This window comes from Stigmatopora nigra, chromosome 6 (assembly GCF_051989575.1).
Source record: "Stigmatopora nigra isolate UIUO_SnigA chromosome 6, RoL_Snig_1.1, whole genome shotgun sequence".
In the NCBI taxonomy this organism is placed as follows: domain Eukaryota; kingdom Metazoa; phylum Chordata; class Actinopteri; order Syngnathiformes; family Syngnathidae; genus Stigmatopora; species Stigmatopora nigra.
The window spans coordinates 11,651,816-11,667,999 of NC_135513.1; the positions used below are offsets into that span (position 1 = coordinate 11,651,816).

The window sequence follows — 16,184 nt, forward strand, 5'->3', positions numbered from 1 at the left end:
CAACCATTTTGTGATGCGATGGCAGTCAACATATCACTTTGCGGCGTCCTTGCTTTTCCCCCAAAAAGTTTTGAAATGTATTATAGATGCCAATATACTCCAGTATTTTGATTATTTAAATATTCTGCGCATTATTGCATGACTCAATTAGATTTTGGATTGCCCCATTAATGTTTTTTCCCCAAAGATTTCGATTTTATAATAATGTTGTTTTTAATCAAAATCACAGATTTTTTTTTGTAATTTTCTGATTATGGTTCCCCAAAACTTTGTTTTCCTTCAAGCATAGTTAAATTTTTTTCACTTAAAAAGCGATGACGGCCGAATCGAGAGCAAATGCAAACACAAACTTACCTCACTCGTTGCCATAGCAACCGGGAATGACACTCAACTTTAGTGTTCTTTCGCTTATTTCCGTTATCAATAAATAGCATATACAAAAATATACAGTGTATGTTTATGTATATACATATATGTACACATATATAAATATCAGAAGTATATCAAGTGTACACAATGACTTGGAACATGGAGATTGTTGGACTCAGCATGAGCTTTTTATTCATTATTCAGCACACAGTAAACAAAAAGGCAGTCATCAAATGTGATGAAATGCAGTAAGAAATATTCACCACGCCAACCTGAGGCCCGTGTAAATGTCACTACCCTTGCAAACCCTAAAAAAAAACTTAACTCCCTTCCCACATGTGTTCTAAGTGCCAATGACATGTGACTTCCTAAATGTGACACACTAATAAATAATAACAATTGCACATTAACTACTGTAAAGAGAAAAGAAAGCAGAATGATTGACCAATGCGGATACGATCTTAATAAAAATCAAGCCTTTGTAACAAAATATTGGTGTCTATTTCTATTGATAACATAAAAAGTCTGTCTTTTCAAAAAAAAAATACATTTGTATTACGTTAGGGCATGTTAGGGTTGATTTCTTTGGAGGTGATTGTTTTGTTTTATGCGTGTTTTCTTGTTTTATTTGTATTTTGTTGTCATAGTGATTGTCAATCTGTTTCACCTGTTGTAGGCTGTTCTCTTGTACCACCTGATCCTCGTCTATTTCAACTTAGTCTTCCTTGGTTGGATCCAAAACACATCAGGTCAGGTCTAACTACTGTTTTTAAGTATATTTTTTAGGTTAGGAGTCCAAATCAAGCCTCTGATTTTAACAATTGTGTATTTTTTTAACCATCAGATCCTGATTTCTTTAAAAAAAATTGGAAAGTAGTGTACAACTCAACACATGTGGTTGTTTTATCTAAGGCCAATACAAACTATTAAATACTAAATAAATGAATGATGACTATATGATCACTAAGATCATTCATTATAAAGGTCATTTGGAATCAAAATAATTAACGATCAATATAAAAATGTAACAAAGATTTGTATTTATTTATTTTCTAATGTATCCATAGAGTGGATTCGTAGGTTGATATTTTAGCGTCCTCGTGTGGTCAGAAATTCCAGTGGCAGTTTAAAAACAAGTTTCCCTTCAAATGAATCTAATGATAGTGAAAAAACTACAAAAAGCAATTAGTTTCAAGGGTGTCAAATTCATCATCAATTTTTGATCTGTCAATTTAAGACTTCATAGTGGTTTTTAGTTATTTCAAATTAGGTTTTGGGAGGATGTTTTTCATGATCATTGAATTACAGTTACAAGAAAATAAATGAAGTGATAGTAAATTAGTGTTCCAAGACAATGTTTTGCATTTAAGAGTGTGCTTCAAGTTTTTAAATTGTTGTGACTGTCAATAATGATTATTTTTTCAGGCAAGTTCTCGGGTTTCAAAGTGATATATCAAGACAGTATAACAAGGGTTGTACAGCAGTATATAAATGTATAAATGACCATCACATAAGGTTGACCTTCCCCTGTGTGAGTGTGAATTTAGGGTGAGTCAGCTTGTGATACATGGAGACCAAATTAAATGTGTAGCATGGGTAGAGTCCACCATTAAAACAAATTCACCCTATATAGAAAAAGGGAAATCATTATTTAAAAATATATATTTGGATACTTAACATATGTGAAAAGAATGTTTTCTATTAGACGATATTACTAAATTATTTGAAACCCAATGTAAGCATAGATGCATACACACGTGGGTGTGTGTGCGTGTAGTAGAATTCTTCATAGTTTTAAGTAGCTTCCACCAGAGTTGTTTCATGAGTTTAGACACGGTGGGAGGGTTGAGTGACGAGGGACAAACCACAGAAGGGGCAGTACAGTGAGAGAGAGGGTGCAATGGTGCGAGTCGAGTGGATGGCCAACAGCCAGTGTTAAATGACCTTTGCAGAGGAGAACACCCTCCCTACGCACACATGTCATGACCCTCCTTCTTGACGGGATGTTCCCCCTGTCAACCAGATGGATCCTTTCTCCTCGTTCCTGCCACTTCATCTTTTCACCTTCCCGTCATGGATGAGGATGAGTAGCAGAAGAAGAAGAAGTGTGGGGGTCCTCCTGGATCTTGACAGTTAGAAGAGCTGACAGAAAGGTAAGAATCATCAATTAGTTATGGATCTGCCTAGTAAGGATGTTTTTTTTTGTAGATTTTTTTGTGTTCTTTGTGGAAATTCAGCCCCTGATGCCACTTTTACTTTCCAAAAAATAAATTTTTGGTAGACATTTCGATTATGAGTGAACAGACAAATATGTTAAGAAGACGCAAATTTGGAAAGACACAAAGTGGACTTAGTAGGTTCACTTTTAGCAACATGAAATTAAGTAGTGGACTACTTAACATGAAATTAAGTAGTGGATTCAGGTTTATCAAGTTGATTTTTGCTCTAAAGAAGTATTTAAAAGAACTACTTGTCCCCTAAATTCAGTTTTAATTGGCAATATGGAATCCATGCATGAAAAAGACTCAAGTCCATCACTACATCTCCTTCCCTGAATTTCTTGTAGCTTTTTTGTACCTACAATTGTACATCTATTATTGTTCATATGGAGGTACATGATGAGGGAGTTGTGTAACACATGCTTCTCTTTGAAGTCCTCTCATACAGAAATAACTTGACTATTTTGGAGCAAATAGTCCCAAGGATGATCTGAAATACAAGCTTGGTTGGATCGTCGTCCAACCTTTGCATCCCTTCTTCATACAGCATCTCCTTTTGTCGTAATCAGTGTGAGTGTTTGCTTTTGAGCCAGTCCAGATATGATGTTGTCTGTCCAAAAAGCTTACAGAGAACAGGCATTGTCACAAATGATAACATCCAGAGGCACAATAATGACCACTAAGAATGACAGTGATACAACAGTGTGCTGGTGTAGAGACTGTCCTGGTGGTATGCATCTTTTAGTGGCAGTATTTGAATGTGAAACCTTAACCATGTCTTGTCTTGGTTAAAACTAGTTATTCAGAATAAGTCTGCCTTAACCAAATGTTGAAGCTAACTTGATACCCTCATTTATGACTGAAACTAAAGCATATGTCTTGACCACAATTTTTTTACAAACCAATTTTACAGTCTAACTTGAACTCTAAACAACTAATTCTTAAAATTCAATTTAGCAACACTTCTAGCCTGTGTTTAAATTCTTTTTTAAAAAACGTGTAGTGCTCTTGGAACTCAAACAATGTTTAAATCCTTATCCATTCTTAAAACCATCATTTAAACCACAACCCATTCTTGAAACCATCATTTTTAAAAAGTGCCCACATTGGGCCTACAATTTGGACCTCTCACCAATTGTTAAAACTTCAATTCAAACCTTGATACATTTTCAAAACTCTCTAATGATTTAAAATCCTAAATTGAAATCACAACCATTGTTCAAGATTCACACACCAAAACACATTATACACATTTTAAACCCCAAATAAAAAATGCTCTTTGAATCCCCAACCTTGGCAGGAATGCTTAACCCTCGAAATTGAACTGCTGTTTTTCAAGGACGGATGTGACTCGTCGTTTTTGCTACGCTGACGTTGTGGTAGACCCCCGGGGCACGATCGCTGGACCTGAGTTTGCACAATGTCTCTTTTGTGTACTTTCACTGTTGTTCATTAGTTTTGATTTGTTTTTGACTAGCTTGCTCGGTCAGCGCTAAACAACAGCACGCAGAAAAATACACAGTTCTTCAAGCCAATCCCAATATGAAGTCACCTCAGTTTGACGCTCTAATTTGAGACTCTAAAAATGACGAATTTTGAAAAATGGACCTCATCTTGATCATATAACCCTTCATGCACGAATCACAGTCCATTTTTAAATGGCACAATGGCATAATATTTTATTCAGACCCCTATTTGACATGCACTTGTAGTGGTAATGTTCCCTGCATGGGGTTTCGAACCCAACATTTTAAACCACAACCTAAATCCCAAACTGTCTTTCAATTGTGACATCAGAACGCAAACTCTTTCTTTACTTTTCAGCCTCTATGTGGCCCCGCAACTATCAGGACCATGCGGGTGAGGTGGCAGGGCGGCCCCAGCCTGTACTACGCCGCCCGCCACCCCCCATCAGCGGCAGCAGCGTGGGGCCCAACCCAACCTACTTCCACACCGTATACAACGTGAGGGACGACTCCTACGGAGGCCAGAGCAACCCCTCTGTCCCTCACGTGCACAGAAGGGGGGCAGTAGTGGACCACCGTGACATCATCTTGGCTCACCAGGAACACAAAAGACTCAACACACCGCAAGCCAAAAGAAAGCAATGGGAGTGAGTGTTACTTTTTTTTCTTCTTCAAATGCATGTCACAATAGCTTCCTTTTATAGTGGTAATATGTTAAAGTGATGTAGTTCTTGCTATGGCAGCCAGATGGCGTTACACCCATGAAAAAGAGGTCGTATATTACGATTAGCATTTGCAGTGACCGAAGAAATTTGTTCCGAGAACACAATGAATGACATTAGGAGGCCAAATGAAATGAAATGAGACATTTGGCTGCTTCTCTTGACAGTACGTTGATTTAATGCTCCTCAATCTCTTTGTTGCTGATGCTCTGCGTTATGTCATGTTGTTTTGTGTTCTTGTACACCAACTTGGAGTCAATCTCACAATCAGCTAATAGTCGCTGTGCAGCGACAGCGCCTTTGCGGGAATCAAATAACAATACGAGCAATTAGTTAATTCCTCCGCTGACGAGCGAATGCTCATAAATTGCCGCAAAATGTCTGCTTTCGCATTCGCTTTTGACTCAGTTGAGTTTTGAAGGTGATGAATGAGTGCGCAATATCAGTTTTGATGCCTCCAAAGTCTTTCTTTTTGGGTACCATCACTCAAAGGTCAACTTCACTTTCTGGCTGGCAGTTAGACACATCTCAACCCCCTCAAACTCCCATTGGGGGGAAAGTTAGAGAACAGAGAAACTTTTTAAGGACATACACATTTGCAAATATACAGGATGAATAGAAATATTAATGAAATGGATTGGTGTGTTGGATGGATATGTGAACAATGGATGTAGATACAATGGATAGATATTGGAGGTGTAGTAGATATGATGATTAATAGCCCACCCCTCTTCATCTTCCTCATTTTGTTATCCCCTTCTCTCTCAACTTCCATTCAGAAGCCAATCAATTAATACGTCAGCGCAAGAAGAAAATGGCTACATAGCGCAATTGTCCAATTAGCCCGGGCGCAACGTCAGCTTGCTTATTTTGCCGGCTTGTCACACACACACGCGCACACGCCAAAAACAAAGTGCTGTGTTGGCGTTTGGGATCGCCAAGTCAACTATTCTTTCTGAATTTTCCCAAAAATATATTATAGTAAACACCCCTTACATGGGATTGGAACTCAACCACCAATAGAAAAGTCCATATCAGAAACAGGGATTTTTAAAAAAAGTTATTATATAGTGTAATGTATATTTATATAGGGTCCACCATACGTAACTCTCTGTTTTACTATTGTCCCTTTAACTGTTCTTGATTTCTGATAAAAAAAATTAAAAAAAATGTTAAAATTACCATTATTCTCCAATGCGAAAAATATGGTAAACTTAAATACATGTGATTTGGGCATATGTATTTGTGGGTGTGTGTTTTTGTGGGTGTAGATGTGCTTTTAGCCTGCTGGGTGATATCATAGTCAAGGTTGGGGGTGCATGGCAGGGGTGTTGCCACGTGGGGAGGTACCAGGACTTCCTGCGCAGCTTGCCTGCATGAACGCACACATCCCCTTCCCAGCATCCACCTCATCCCCACAAGTCTGCATTGATAGGAGAGGGCCCATCGTCATCATAAATAAGTCACGCGTCATGTCCGCCGTGCAACCACCGTGATGGTGCGCTCCCGTTGCGTTCTTCCTCTTCTTTCTCCTCCTTTTTCCCGGCACCGTTGCCTTGTTTCTGGCAGTGCGAATGGGCTGTCTGCAACCTTTTTACGGGAAATCACATGACGCTGCGCATGCGATCACGACATGTAGAAAACACAGACACCCGCATTAACACATTGGGATGATAGCTTTTTATAAACTGGGCGATAATATAATGAAGCATACTTCTTCTTCCATGTAAGCTTTACTGTTTGAGTGCATTCAATCAGGTCTAGTTTGTTATTAATGTTCCATGAGAGCTGATTGTCCCATTTATGTGCATAAGTGTTGTTTCTACTTTTTTAAAATAGTAATAATCGACTCAAGGGTCAAAATGTTACCTTATAAATTAGATTGTCTATAGTTTTTACACATTTTCAACCGACTGCCATATAATGTTGGCAGATCTGACAATTTATTCACTATCTAATTCATAAATAGATACAATAAGGACTCGTATAAAATGGACGAATGCAATAGTTGAAGTTTTCATTTGAGTTGAATTAGTGAATTACTTTTCTACGATGTAGAACGAATATATAAATTGTTTTGTCTTATCCAACACAAATATTCAATCCATTAAACACCAGTACCGCAGACCACCGGTCTATCGTAACATTTCTCCCCGGAGATCAGTACTCATAAAGTGGCTGTAGTTTGACATTGGTGTTGGAAAGCCAGAATTGGAAGTGCCAGGGAATCTCCCAATTTGCTGGAAGTTTTAGTTTACTTTTCATGCATGTATTTTCCTAAATTACCTCCTGTGGGATAGTGTCGTGCTTCCAAAGAGGCCAATGCCACCTGAAAAAGGTGAAAGCTCACCTGCTTAGCTAGCCAAAGCTAATAGTTTTTAGCATTTTGACAGATGGCAAAAGCCCACTTGAGAGTGTTCAGCACCCTGGACAGCTCCAGAAGGCATTGGAAAGATGTCAGTATCTTTTTCTGAAAACTGTGTCCTCCACCTTTTTTGTTTTTTACTTTCTAATCAGGAAAAAAGCAAAATGTGGAGAGGCGACAGCTTGCAGGCAAACAGCTCTTTGGGAAGCTTCAAACAGTAGTCAGATGTGCAGCCATACTGGCAGGAGGATCGGCAGAGTAGAAAAAAATAAAATTAAAATAAAAAAGTGGCCCGAAAAACAAACAAATCTCTCACAAACTCTCCTGCTGCTTGCTACCTTTTTACTGCCAAACCCCATTCAATGATGGTACACAATGTCCCGTCCTTTCTACTTCGATTGCTGCTCCTTATTAAATAACAAAGTAATCAATCACTGATGAACATTGATTTCTTGTCAATAGAAAACAAAGGGAAATCTTTACACAACAATAGCATTCTTAAATCAATATGTTTTGACTTTTACTGAGACACATTAGTATGTCTTCAAAAAAAACAGAGACACTTAAATACTACAGTGAACATGGGGTTTAAATCTGGGGATTTTGCTTTTTTTTTTTTTTTTGGTAAATAGGATGAAAATATTTTTCATTTTTTAAATAATCATTTTTTTCTCTCTAAGAGAAAATATGTTAACCTACCTTGTCTTACAAATTACAAGCATGTTTTTGTTAATGTCTTAATTGGATTGAACAAGAAAACATATCATTCTTCCGATTGAGGAAGGCTACAATTATTGGAAAATATTTTCTGTTGAGGCTTAAATTCTGAGGATTTGGATTAAATTTAATGTTTCTTAACAATTAACCAATTATCAAAATAGTTTTAGATTAATTTTATTAAATATATTCTTCCTCTGAGAATCATTGTTATTGAGTCCCATTATAAATTTACCAGTCTGTTATATAGGGGAAATAATCTATATGTATTTTTACCTTTCGAAAACATGTTAGAATGACCCAAATATTTTAAGGCACTTGGCTCATCTTATACCAAGTACCTAATTATCATCTCAGGGAAACTCTGCCACCTCAAACAATGAAACAACTTAACCAGTTTTTGCTCGAGAACAATCAAACAAATCAAAAAAAAGAAATCTTTGGCTTGCAGGTAATGCCAGATGCTCTTCTTGCATGGCAGGAGAAGGGAGGAGAGCAGTGGGTAGAGGAGGATGAGGAGGAGGAGGCGGGGGTACTCCGGGGAGGTGCCGTGTGCTGCCAGCTTTCTCCGCCGATTGGCGTGGCGCTCTCTTCGCTTTCATCAGATCAGATGCTGGCTGTGCGTACTGCCGCCACCAACGCGACACCTCCGTGAGCGCAAAAGCAACAGCGGGCGTAAAAAAAAGGAGAGAAAAAAACAGATTGAATAGGAGGGGTAGAAATAAAAAAAAGAGAGAGAGCGAGGTCGTGGTTTCCCCCCTCTATCTCTCTCTCTCTTCGATCTGAGGAGCGATGCTGCTGGGCGGAGGCTGCCTCCGTGCACCTTTTGGCGGCAGATGATGAAGATGAGCGCTACAACGCTTCGTTTTCCACTATGAGGCCAATGTTCTTCTCCGGTTCCTCTCCACTCAGGATTCCACTTCCTCCTTGTATTTTGGATTATAGATGATTCTGGAGAAGGACTTTCTTTTCTCACCCTGTCATCAAGGCGGAGGAGGAAGAAGAAGAAGAAGAAGAGGTGAGGAGATTTAAGCACCCCAGCAATCACGCCCAAAATCAACAACCGACGCCTTGCTGCTGGTGGTGGTGGGGAGGAGGAGGAAGAGGAGGGAAACGAGAAGGAGGAGGAAGAGGAGGAAAGAGTGTGTGTTGGGAGGGGGGTGCCGCACTGTCCATCATCAAACGTCAACAAATGTCAGCGGGATTTTGGGGAAGCCCCCCAGCTCACGCGGCGCGTGTAAGCCGAATGGCGCGGCCACATTGCGGATATTTTCCAGGCACGCCGTCAATTGATTATTCCAACTCTTAATCTTCTGGTCATTTTTTTCTTCTTCTTTTTTTTGCACCAAGAGGAAAGAAGAAAGAGGAAAGCCTCGGTTGTGGGTGGCTGGGTGGGGGTACCGAAACTGGTCTCTGGATGAGGAGGGGGAAAAGCCAACTGCGGATGCTGTCAGGATGCGGTAGGCTGCTGAGAGGAGGAGGTTAGAGGAGTTGGAGGAAGAGGAGGAGGAGGAGGAGGAAAGGGGTGGGGGGGCAACGACGCAGTCTCCAGCACGAGTGGAGATGATTGCAATCTTCATCAATACAGCCAGCAAATGGAGTTTATATTTTTGATGTTTTTGAGTAGGTGTTGTTAAGATTACATAAAGTGGGACATAGCGCTCCCTCCTTACATGGCGGTAGCTCCCCATCACTGAAGGAGGAAGAGGTGGAGGAGGAGGAGGAGAGCATCTCTACAGAGAACGGGAGGAGGCTGGTGGCATGTGGAGGCGTCCCTCCGAGCTCCCTTCTAACCTCTGGCGTTCGGTGTCTGCAGAATGGCGCGCTTCGGAGACGAGCTCCCCAACAGGTATGGAGGAGGACAAGGAGGGGGCGGCGGACAAGGGGGAGGCGGTGGCGGCGGCGCCGGCCGTGGGGGCAGCCGTCAAGGGGGGCCCCCTGGGGCGCAGCGGATGTACAAGCAGTCCATGGCTCAGAGGGCCCGCACCATGGCCCTGTACAACCCCATCCCCGTGAGGCAGAGCTGCCTGACCGTCAACCGCTCGCTTTTCCTCTTCAGCGAGGACAACCTGGTGAGGAAGTATGCCAAAAAGATCACAGAGTGGCCATATCCTTTGCATGGTTTCGTTTTTTATCAAGTGTGTGTGTGTTGGTTGGTGGGTGTGGAGTTTGTGGATGCTGACCCACATGAATATATTATCTTTATGGAAGTTGCTCAAAGTAATGGTTGTTAATTGAGCTGGAAAAGCTTTATTGGTTCTTGTTTAGCGCCACTTTTTTTTTTCATTGAAAGCTCTATTTTCTTTATTGGGGGTATTTTAGGGATTTTGACTGTACTAAACATCCCTGATAGTCATGTCACACCATTAGAATACACTTAAATAGAGAATGTTTATCTTTGGAAGAAAGTTTGATCACCATTAGATGATGGTTGCTTTCACCAAAAAATAGTTTCTCATTAGTAGTTTGGAGTAGAAATTTTGAGTGTGTAGCTTTTTCTAATGAAAAGAAGCAGAACAGCAACTTTACTCTACTATGAGATTATTTTTAGTGAAATGATGAAGGCCTTCGGGGGATTTTGACTCCTGTTTTGAGAATGATTGTAAAATACGTATATATAATAGATTTTAAATCTAAGTAGTAAAAGTAAAATGTAATTGACCAAATAGAAATTCCAGTTAAGTACAAATATTATAAGTGGAAAATATATTACGATTGCAATAGTACTTATTTAAGTGGAAAATTAGGAATAAAATGGTAAAAGTAGAAGCACTGATTCAACTTCAGTAATTGATGTACAAATGCAAACATGAGGTTTTCTAGTCAGTTTTGTTAACTTGCCATGAAGGAAAACTTCTCTCCACACTTTATTTAATTTACCCACTTGTCATCCCCTCAAGAGGGGAAAAAATGACTGGTTTTTCGGTTAAAGTTGTGAAGTGTGCACAGGAAGCCTGAATAAGTTCATGATTGTTTTGTCTTTAATCTTGAATGTTGCAAAGTGAGTCACTTGCATGATGTATGAGACAGCAGTTTTTAAAAGGCCAGGTCTAGGGAGTAACAAAGTACAGAAATACTTTTTAAAATGTACTTGTGGAGATTTCTTCAATAGGAATTGGTTATTCCAACTCATTTTTGCATCCTTGATAGAAGACAGTGTGGTGTAAAAGAGACTTAAACAGTATGGTGAAGATTTTGATTGATTGTTATTGCGTCTTGTCAGGAACATTAACAAAGATGGCAGTAAATTTCAATAAGCAAAAATATTCTTCATCCAATTCCTGAATATTTTCTGCTTCAACATTAAATCTCATGAAATATGTTACATCTTACATCAGCCCATCTAAAAAAAAAAAATAGCCTTTAGCTCCTGGCTTCCAAACTCATGGACATAATTCACCTTAAACTAAATTTTTCTGAATACTCGTTTGTCAAACTTGCCTATGATTGGCTTGTGAGTCTCAGGTGTACGTACCTCTGTGTTTATTGGACACCAAACCCATTTGCACATCAAATTGACACAATAGTTAACCAAAACATCATAAAAAGTCCAATTATGCATGGACAGTCTATTTACATCCTCGTCTTTTAGATGCTCCAGTATCAACTGCGGAGGTTCAAACATTTAGCATATTAGCAATGAGCAACCATGCCACTTTTCAAACGTATTTAGCATGGACCTACTCGGCAGCTAGTGCATCGTGTGTGTGTTTAAGTATTTGTGTGTGTGTGTGTGTGGGTGCTGTTCATAGCCAGCAGCAGGGTTTGAGTGCTGATGTCAGCACTGTGCAGGCTTAAGGCTTGAGAGGGAGGAAATGAGTGCCTGTGTGCGAGCGCTCTCTAATTACTCATGACCATATACGGAACCACTGTCTTGTACGTCCTGTAGGATGATGGCGGAAAAAAAAGGGAAAGGGATTAATTGTCAGGACAGGCCGGTACATTCAGTAGTCTTGGCAAAGTACAAGATATGATTAATTAGACGTGTTCGTTGGTTGATTGGTGGCTTGTGGGACTCGGGAATCGTCAAGTCATGTTGCTTAGCATCTTTTATTAGAAAATTATATATCATATATTATTGTATGTATGTTTTTTTGTAGGTTAATACTGTAACACCTGTTCTGTAGGATCGCTGACCTCGGCAGGCTGTATTGCTCACATACAAGCACACATGGCGTGTTGGCAAACATAAAAGGTGACATTTGGTGGGTTTACGGTCCAAAGCGCAATGCGTTCCTTCATCGTGTGCCCACTCAGACACACACAAACACAAAAATAATACATACGTGTGTGTGTTACATTAGTAGAGTCAATTTATTGGGCACAAATCGATAAAGTATAATTCTGTCATGACAAATAACAATAGCCTACATCCTAATGTGATTAATTTTGTTATTGTTGCACAAGAAAGCTATTACATTGCTTTTTACAGCCTTTAATTGTTGCTGAGCAGTGAAAAGGTCCTTTTTGAGTCTCCCAAAGATGAGAAAACTATAAGTGAAATCTTCCTATATTATCCGTATATAGTTATTTGTAAAGATGTCTGCCAAAATAGCATGAAATTTCTCTGCCAGTGCGCCTGTCGGATATGCTTTCTGATGTTTCCAATAGAATGTTTTATTTAGATCTTCCCCCTTTTGCACAAATGTATACTTACCGTGCCAGTAACGGTCCATTGTGTAGGTTTGGACCCCTTCCCAAATACACAATGAATACAAATACCTAAATCTATTGCCAAAAGTATCAATTTACGCGGAAACCTTAGACATTTGACCAAAAAGTTTGGAAAATTCTGTAATTGTGAGCTTAAACTGACCCAAAAATAGACTAATGTCAAGACAGTACATTGTATTGTATTGTAATCTTTTGTTCTAGAATATAAAAGAACAAAAATACCAAAGTATTCGGTCAGTTAAATAAGCTCTGAAGTTAATTTTTTTTCCTTAAAAAAGTCATATTAAAAATAATTCTTCCTCCTGTCTTATGTGACAGAAAGAGTTATTCAATACTTATTTTATTACTTTTTCTAATGCTGTTTTTACATTTTTTTGAATGCATCATAAATATCCAAGGAGTGCCGATAACTTACTCCCTCTTCCTCCCCCAGAAAAATGGAGGTAGTAATGAGGAGGGGCAGCAGGCAGTAGCAAGGGAGGGAGGAAGTGTACCGTGGCGCCAAAAAGCCCCAACCTGCTCTTGTCCTTAGGCAACCCTTTTCATTCCTCTCTGATTATGTAATCAGCCAGCCAATTATGCCCAATATTTCCCAGCATGGCCGCTATATCAAGTCTTGGGACTAACAGTTACTTCATCTCATTTGCAAATATTCAAAAGGCGGATTGCTAAAGATTTAATAATTAGTATTATTTCCCTCAAATGGCATAAAACGTATGAGTGGAAAACACTAAATATTCCGGGTGACCACGCCTAATCTTTTAAACGGGTTAATTCTTTAAATATACTCAATTTAGAACGATCAACAGCCTAAATTAACAAGTGGAGGCCAAAAAACATTTTAAAATTGGCGGACATGCTCCCTACACCCTATGAAAAATAATTTTTAGAGTTCATTAGTTGCTGCCAGTTTTAAGAAATAATCGAAAGACGAAGGCGCCGAACCTTTTACTAGACTTTTTTTGGCTTTTAAACTGCAAAAACTTTTCATTTTTAGTAAAATTACTTATAATTTATATATAAATTAATTAAGAAAGCTGATTTTGGTATATGGGGATGTGAATTGGTCTTCAGAACATCCGAAAATTATGCAAAAGAAGAAAATAGAAGTAACATTTTCGGAAGCAAAAATGGGCTAGTCAAAGTGTTTTAATTTTTTACAACAGTTCTCTTTCTAGGAAAACTAATTTTCCTTCCACCTCATGCTAATTTCATCCAAAAGGCCCTTATCACTGCCACCTATTTGACACAGTCCCTTATCCTAGTGCTTTTCCAGCTCAATAATCCCAGCAGAAGTGCCCCAAACTCCCGCCCAAACCTTGTAAAGAGTTGACGATAACTGTTGTCATTGGCACTTAACCTTTAGATTCATATCACGTCACTGGCACCAAAGCGTGCGTACTTACCTCCCATAATCTTAAGAAACAAAGGCTGCAAAGAGAGCCCTACAGTCAACGGAAAATCGCAGGTACAAAAGTCAATGGCCCGTACGTAGACGTTTTACGCAAAGAATCCCCCGAGACGTTATGCGGCTCTTTTTCCGACTGCATCGTCAGCGGCCAGCCACTCAGGCTAACTCCGTGTCACTAGGCCCAGACGGCGAATTGGCCCTGTCACTCGCCAGAAACAGAAAAAAAAGGAGGCGGGACGGGCTTCCGAGGTCAGCAAGACTGTCAATCAAGGCAACATCCCATCGTGCAAAGACGCTGAGGAGGATGAAATGAAGACGAGGGGAGGAAGGAGGAGATGGATAAGTGACACTTTAATTAGGTAAAGGCTCGCCCGGGCTTTCAGGAGCGACTTTTATGGCACGATGGGGTCGGAGCGTCAATACGCTGACACGCTTTGACTTAAACACAAGGCAGCTGCTTTGGCTTTTTATAATTCACTCCAATCTGTGCTCGTTCAGCAGGGCTTCTTACATTCTGAGCTGTTGTCTTTTTGAACTGTAGTTGCTTGCCACTATTGTTAGGTTTCCCATCATTGGTGTCTTTGATGGCGAGGATATTCATGGACAACTTGTAGTGTGTGGGCTTCGTTTTGAAGTGAAGGTTCTAAAATGTACTTGTGTTTGACAAGTTTGTGTCTAAAATTGGAAGAGGACAGGATTTCTAAGTTGGATTCCACTTTGCTGAGTCAGGGAACCGATAGAAGCAAATTGAATTGAATTCTGCAGTCTTTTAAAGTGTCTGATTATAACAAATGACTTAAGTTTCAAGTCTGCTGACTCAAGTCCCTAAAACAAAACAACTGACCTGGTAACATGAGTCAGTCAACCAAAAATACCAAATATTTTGTCCAGTCCGCTTATTGAGACTGTCAATAGTGAATCAGCTAACTAGTCAGAGGACTCATAAAATAATTTTTTTCACTTTTTTTTTTTTGTGTGAACGGACTTAATTTGGACATTTGGACTTGATTCATTTAAAAAAATTGGCTCATTTACCAGGACAATTAAAACCCTGATCATAAATAGTTGAAACTATGTCAATATCTTGTTAAAACACAGGGTTTTAATACAGGCTGTAATGAAGTATATGGGTTTGTGTGATTTAAGAGGACATTATTATTATTATTAGTACAAGTACACAGACATTAAAAAAGCATTCACAACATCTTTTTAGAGTCTACTCACTGGAAACCTTTATTTACCCCCCTTTCAATCTCACTCCAACAGTACCATACAACATCAGACCAGGTCATAACACAAATAACAGTTGGGTCAGAGGCCAACTGTTTGAGACAGTCAGAGCAAGTTGGCTATGTCACTTGTGCTCCCTCGACTCTGCAGTTTATACCAAATTCTCAGCTTGGGGATTGTTGTTTTTGGATCAAGTAAAACTGACACTGTTGCTATGGAAACTGTATTGTCCTTTCCGCTGCGGATTTCTTCACTGTATTTCTGCACTATCTGCTAAGTCTCAGTATTGTCAATGCTAGTTTCAGTTTATCTGCTAGTTCATTATTAGGAATAGTCAAAGGATCCTCTTAGACAGAAATGAATGATTCTGTTCAAGCTTTTTATTCACTTTATTTATTCATTTATTTGCCATATGGCATATATCTGCCTAAGAACAATGTAGTGTTCTACCAGCCTACCATATATATTGTTGAAGCACCCAGAGAAAACCCACATGGGCATGGGGGAGCATGAAAACTGAAACTTTGAATGTGGAAGTTCGCAAACCACATGGGATCAAACCTAGAACTTAGAACTGCGAGGCAGACGTGTACGACTAGTCACAACCCACTTTCACCTATTTATAGGTTGTATTGTGATATATTTTGCATTTGAGTGTGTGTATGAGGTGCTTCACCAGGTGAGGGTGGGGGAGAAATTAATTAATAACTATAATCTCTAATCATTTGGACACTTAACCAAGCATGCACACGCATATACACTCTGCTTTAATTAACAATTTGGAGTCGAGGACTTGGCTTAATTATTCCAGACTCACCTGGGAAGCAAAAGAAATGACTTCCGTTTTCAAATCTCTAAGAAGGAGGAACCAATAGGGACGGATTCTCCATCCCAAGATACCCCCCACTCCCATTCCTAGCTGATCCGGTGTAATGCGGATTTAACGTTAGAGCATAGAATGACGGCGCTGTCAGCTACACAGCTTGGAGTAATGTGGATTAAAACTGGAAA

The 16,184-nt window shown here is 39.5% G+C and overlaps 1 protein-coding gene across 1 annotated transcript in view; it reads left to right on the plus strand.

The window, feature by feature from the left end:
- The first annotated feature begins 2,426 nt into the window (after positions 1-2,426).
- cacna1ab (calcium channel, voltage-dependent, P/Q type, alpha 1A subunit, b) overlaps positions 2,427-16,184 on the plus strand; it is a 70,375-nt gene continuing 56,617 nt past the window's right edge. Inside the window, exons 1-3 of the mRNA XM_077719108.1 lie at positions 2,427-2,522; positions 4,413-4,701; positions 9,675-9,964. Coding sequence (XP_077575234.1) covers positions 4,418-4,701; positions 9,675-9,964 — 574 coding nt within the window. The 5' untranslated portion in view covers positions 2,427-2,522; positions 4,413-4,417. The remainder of the gene's footprint in view (positions 2,523-4,412; positions 4,702-9,674; positions 9,965-16,184) is intronic.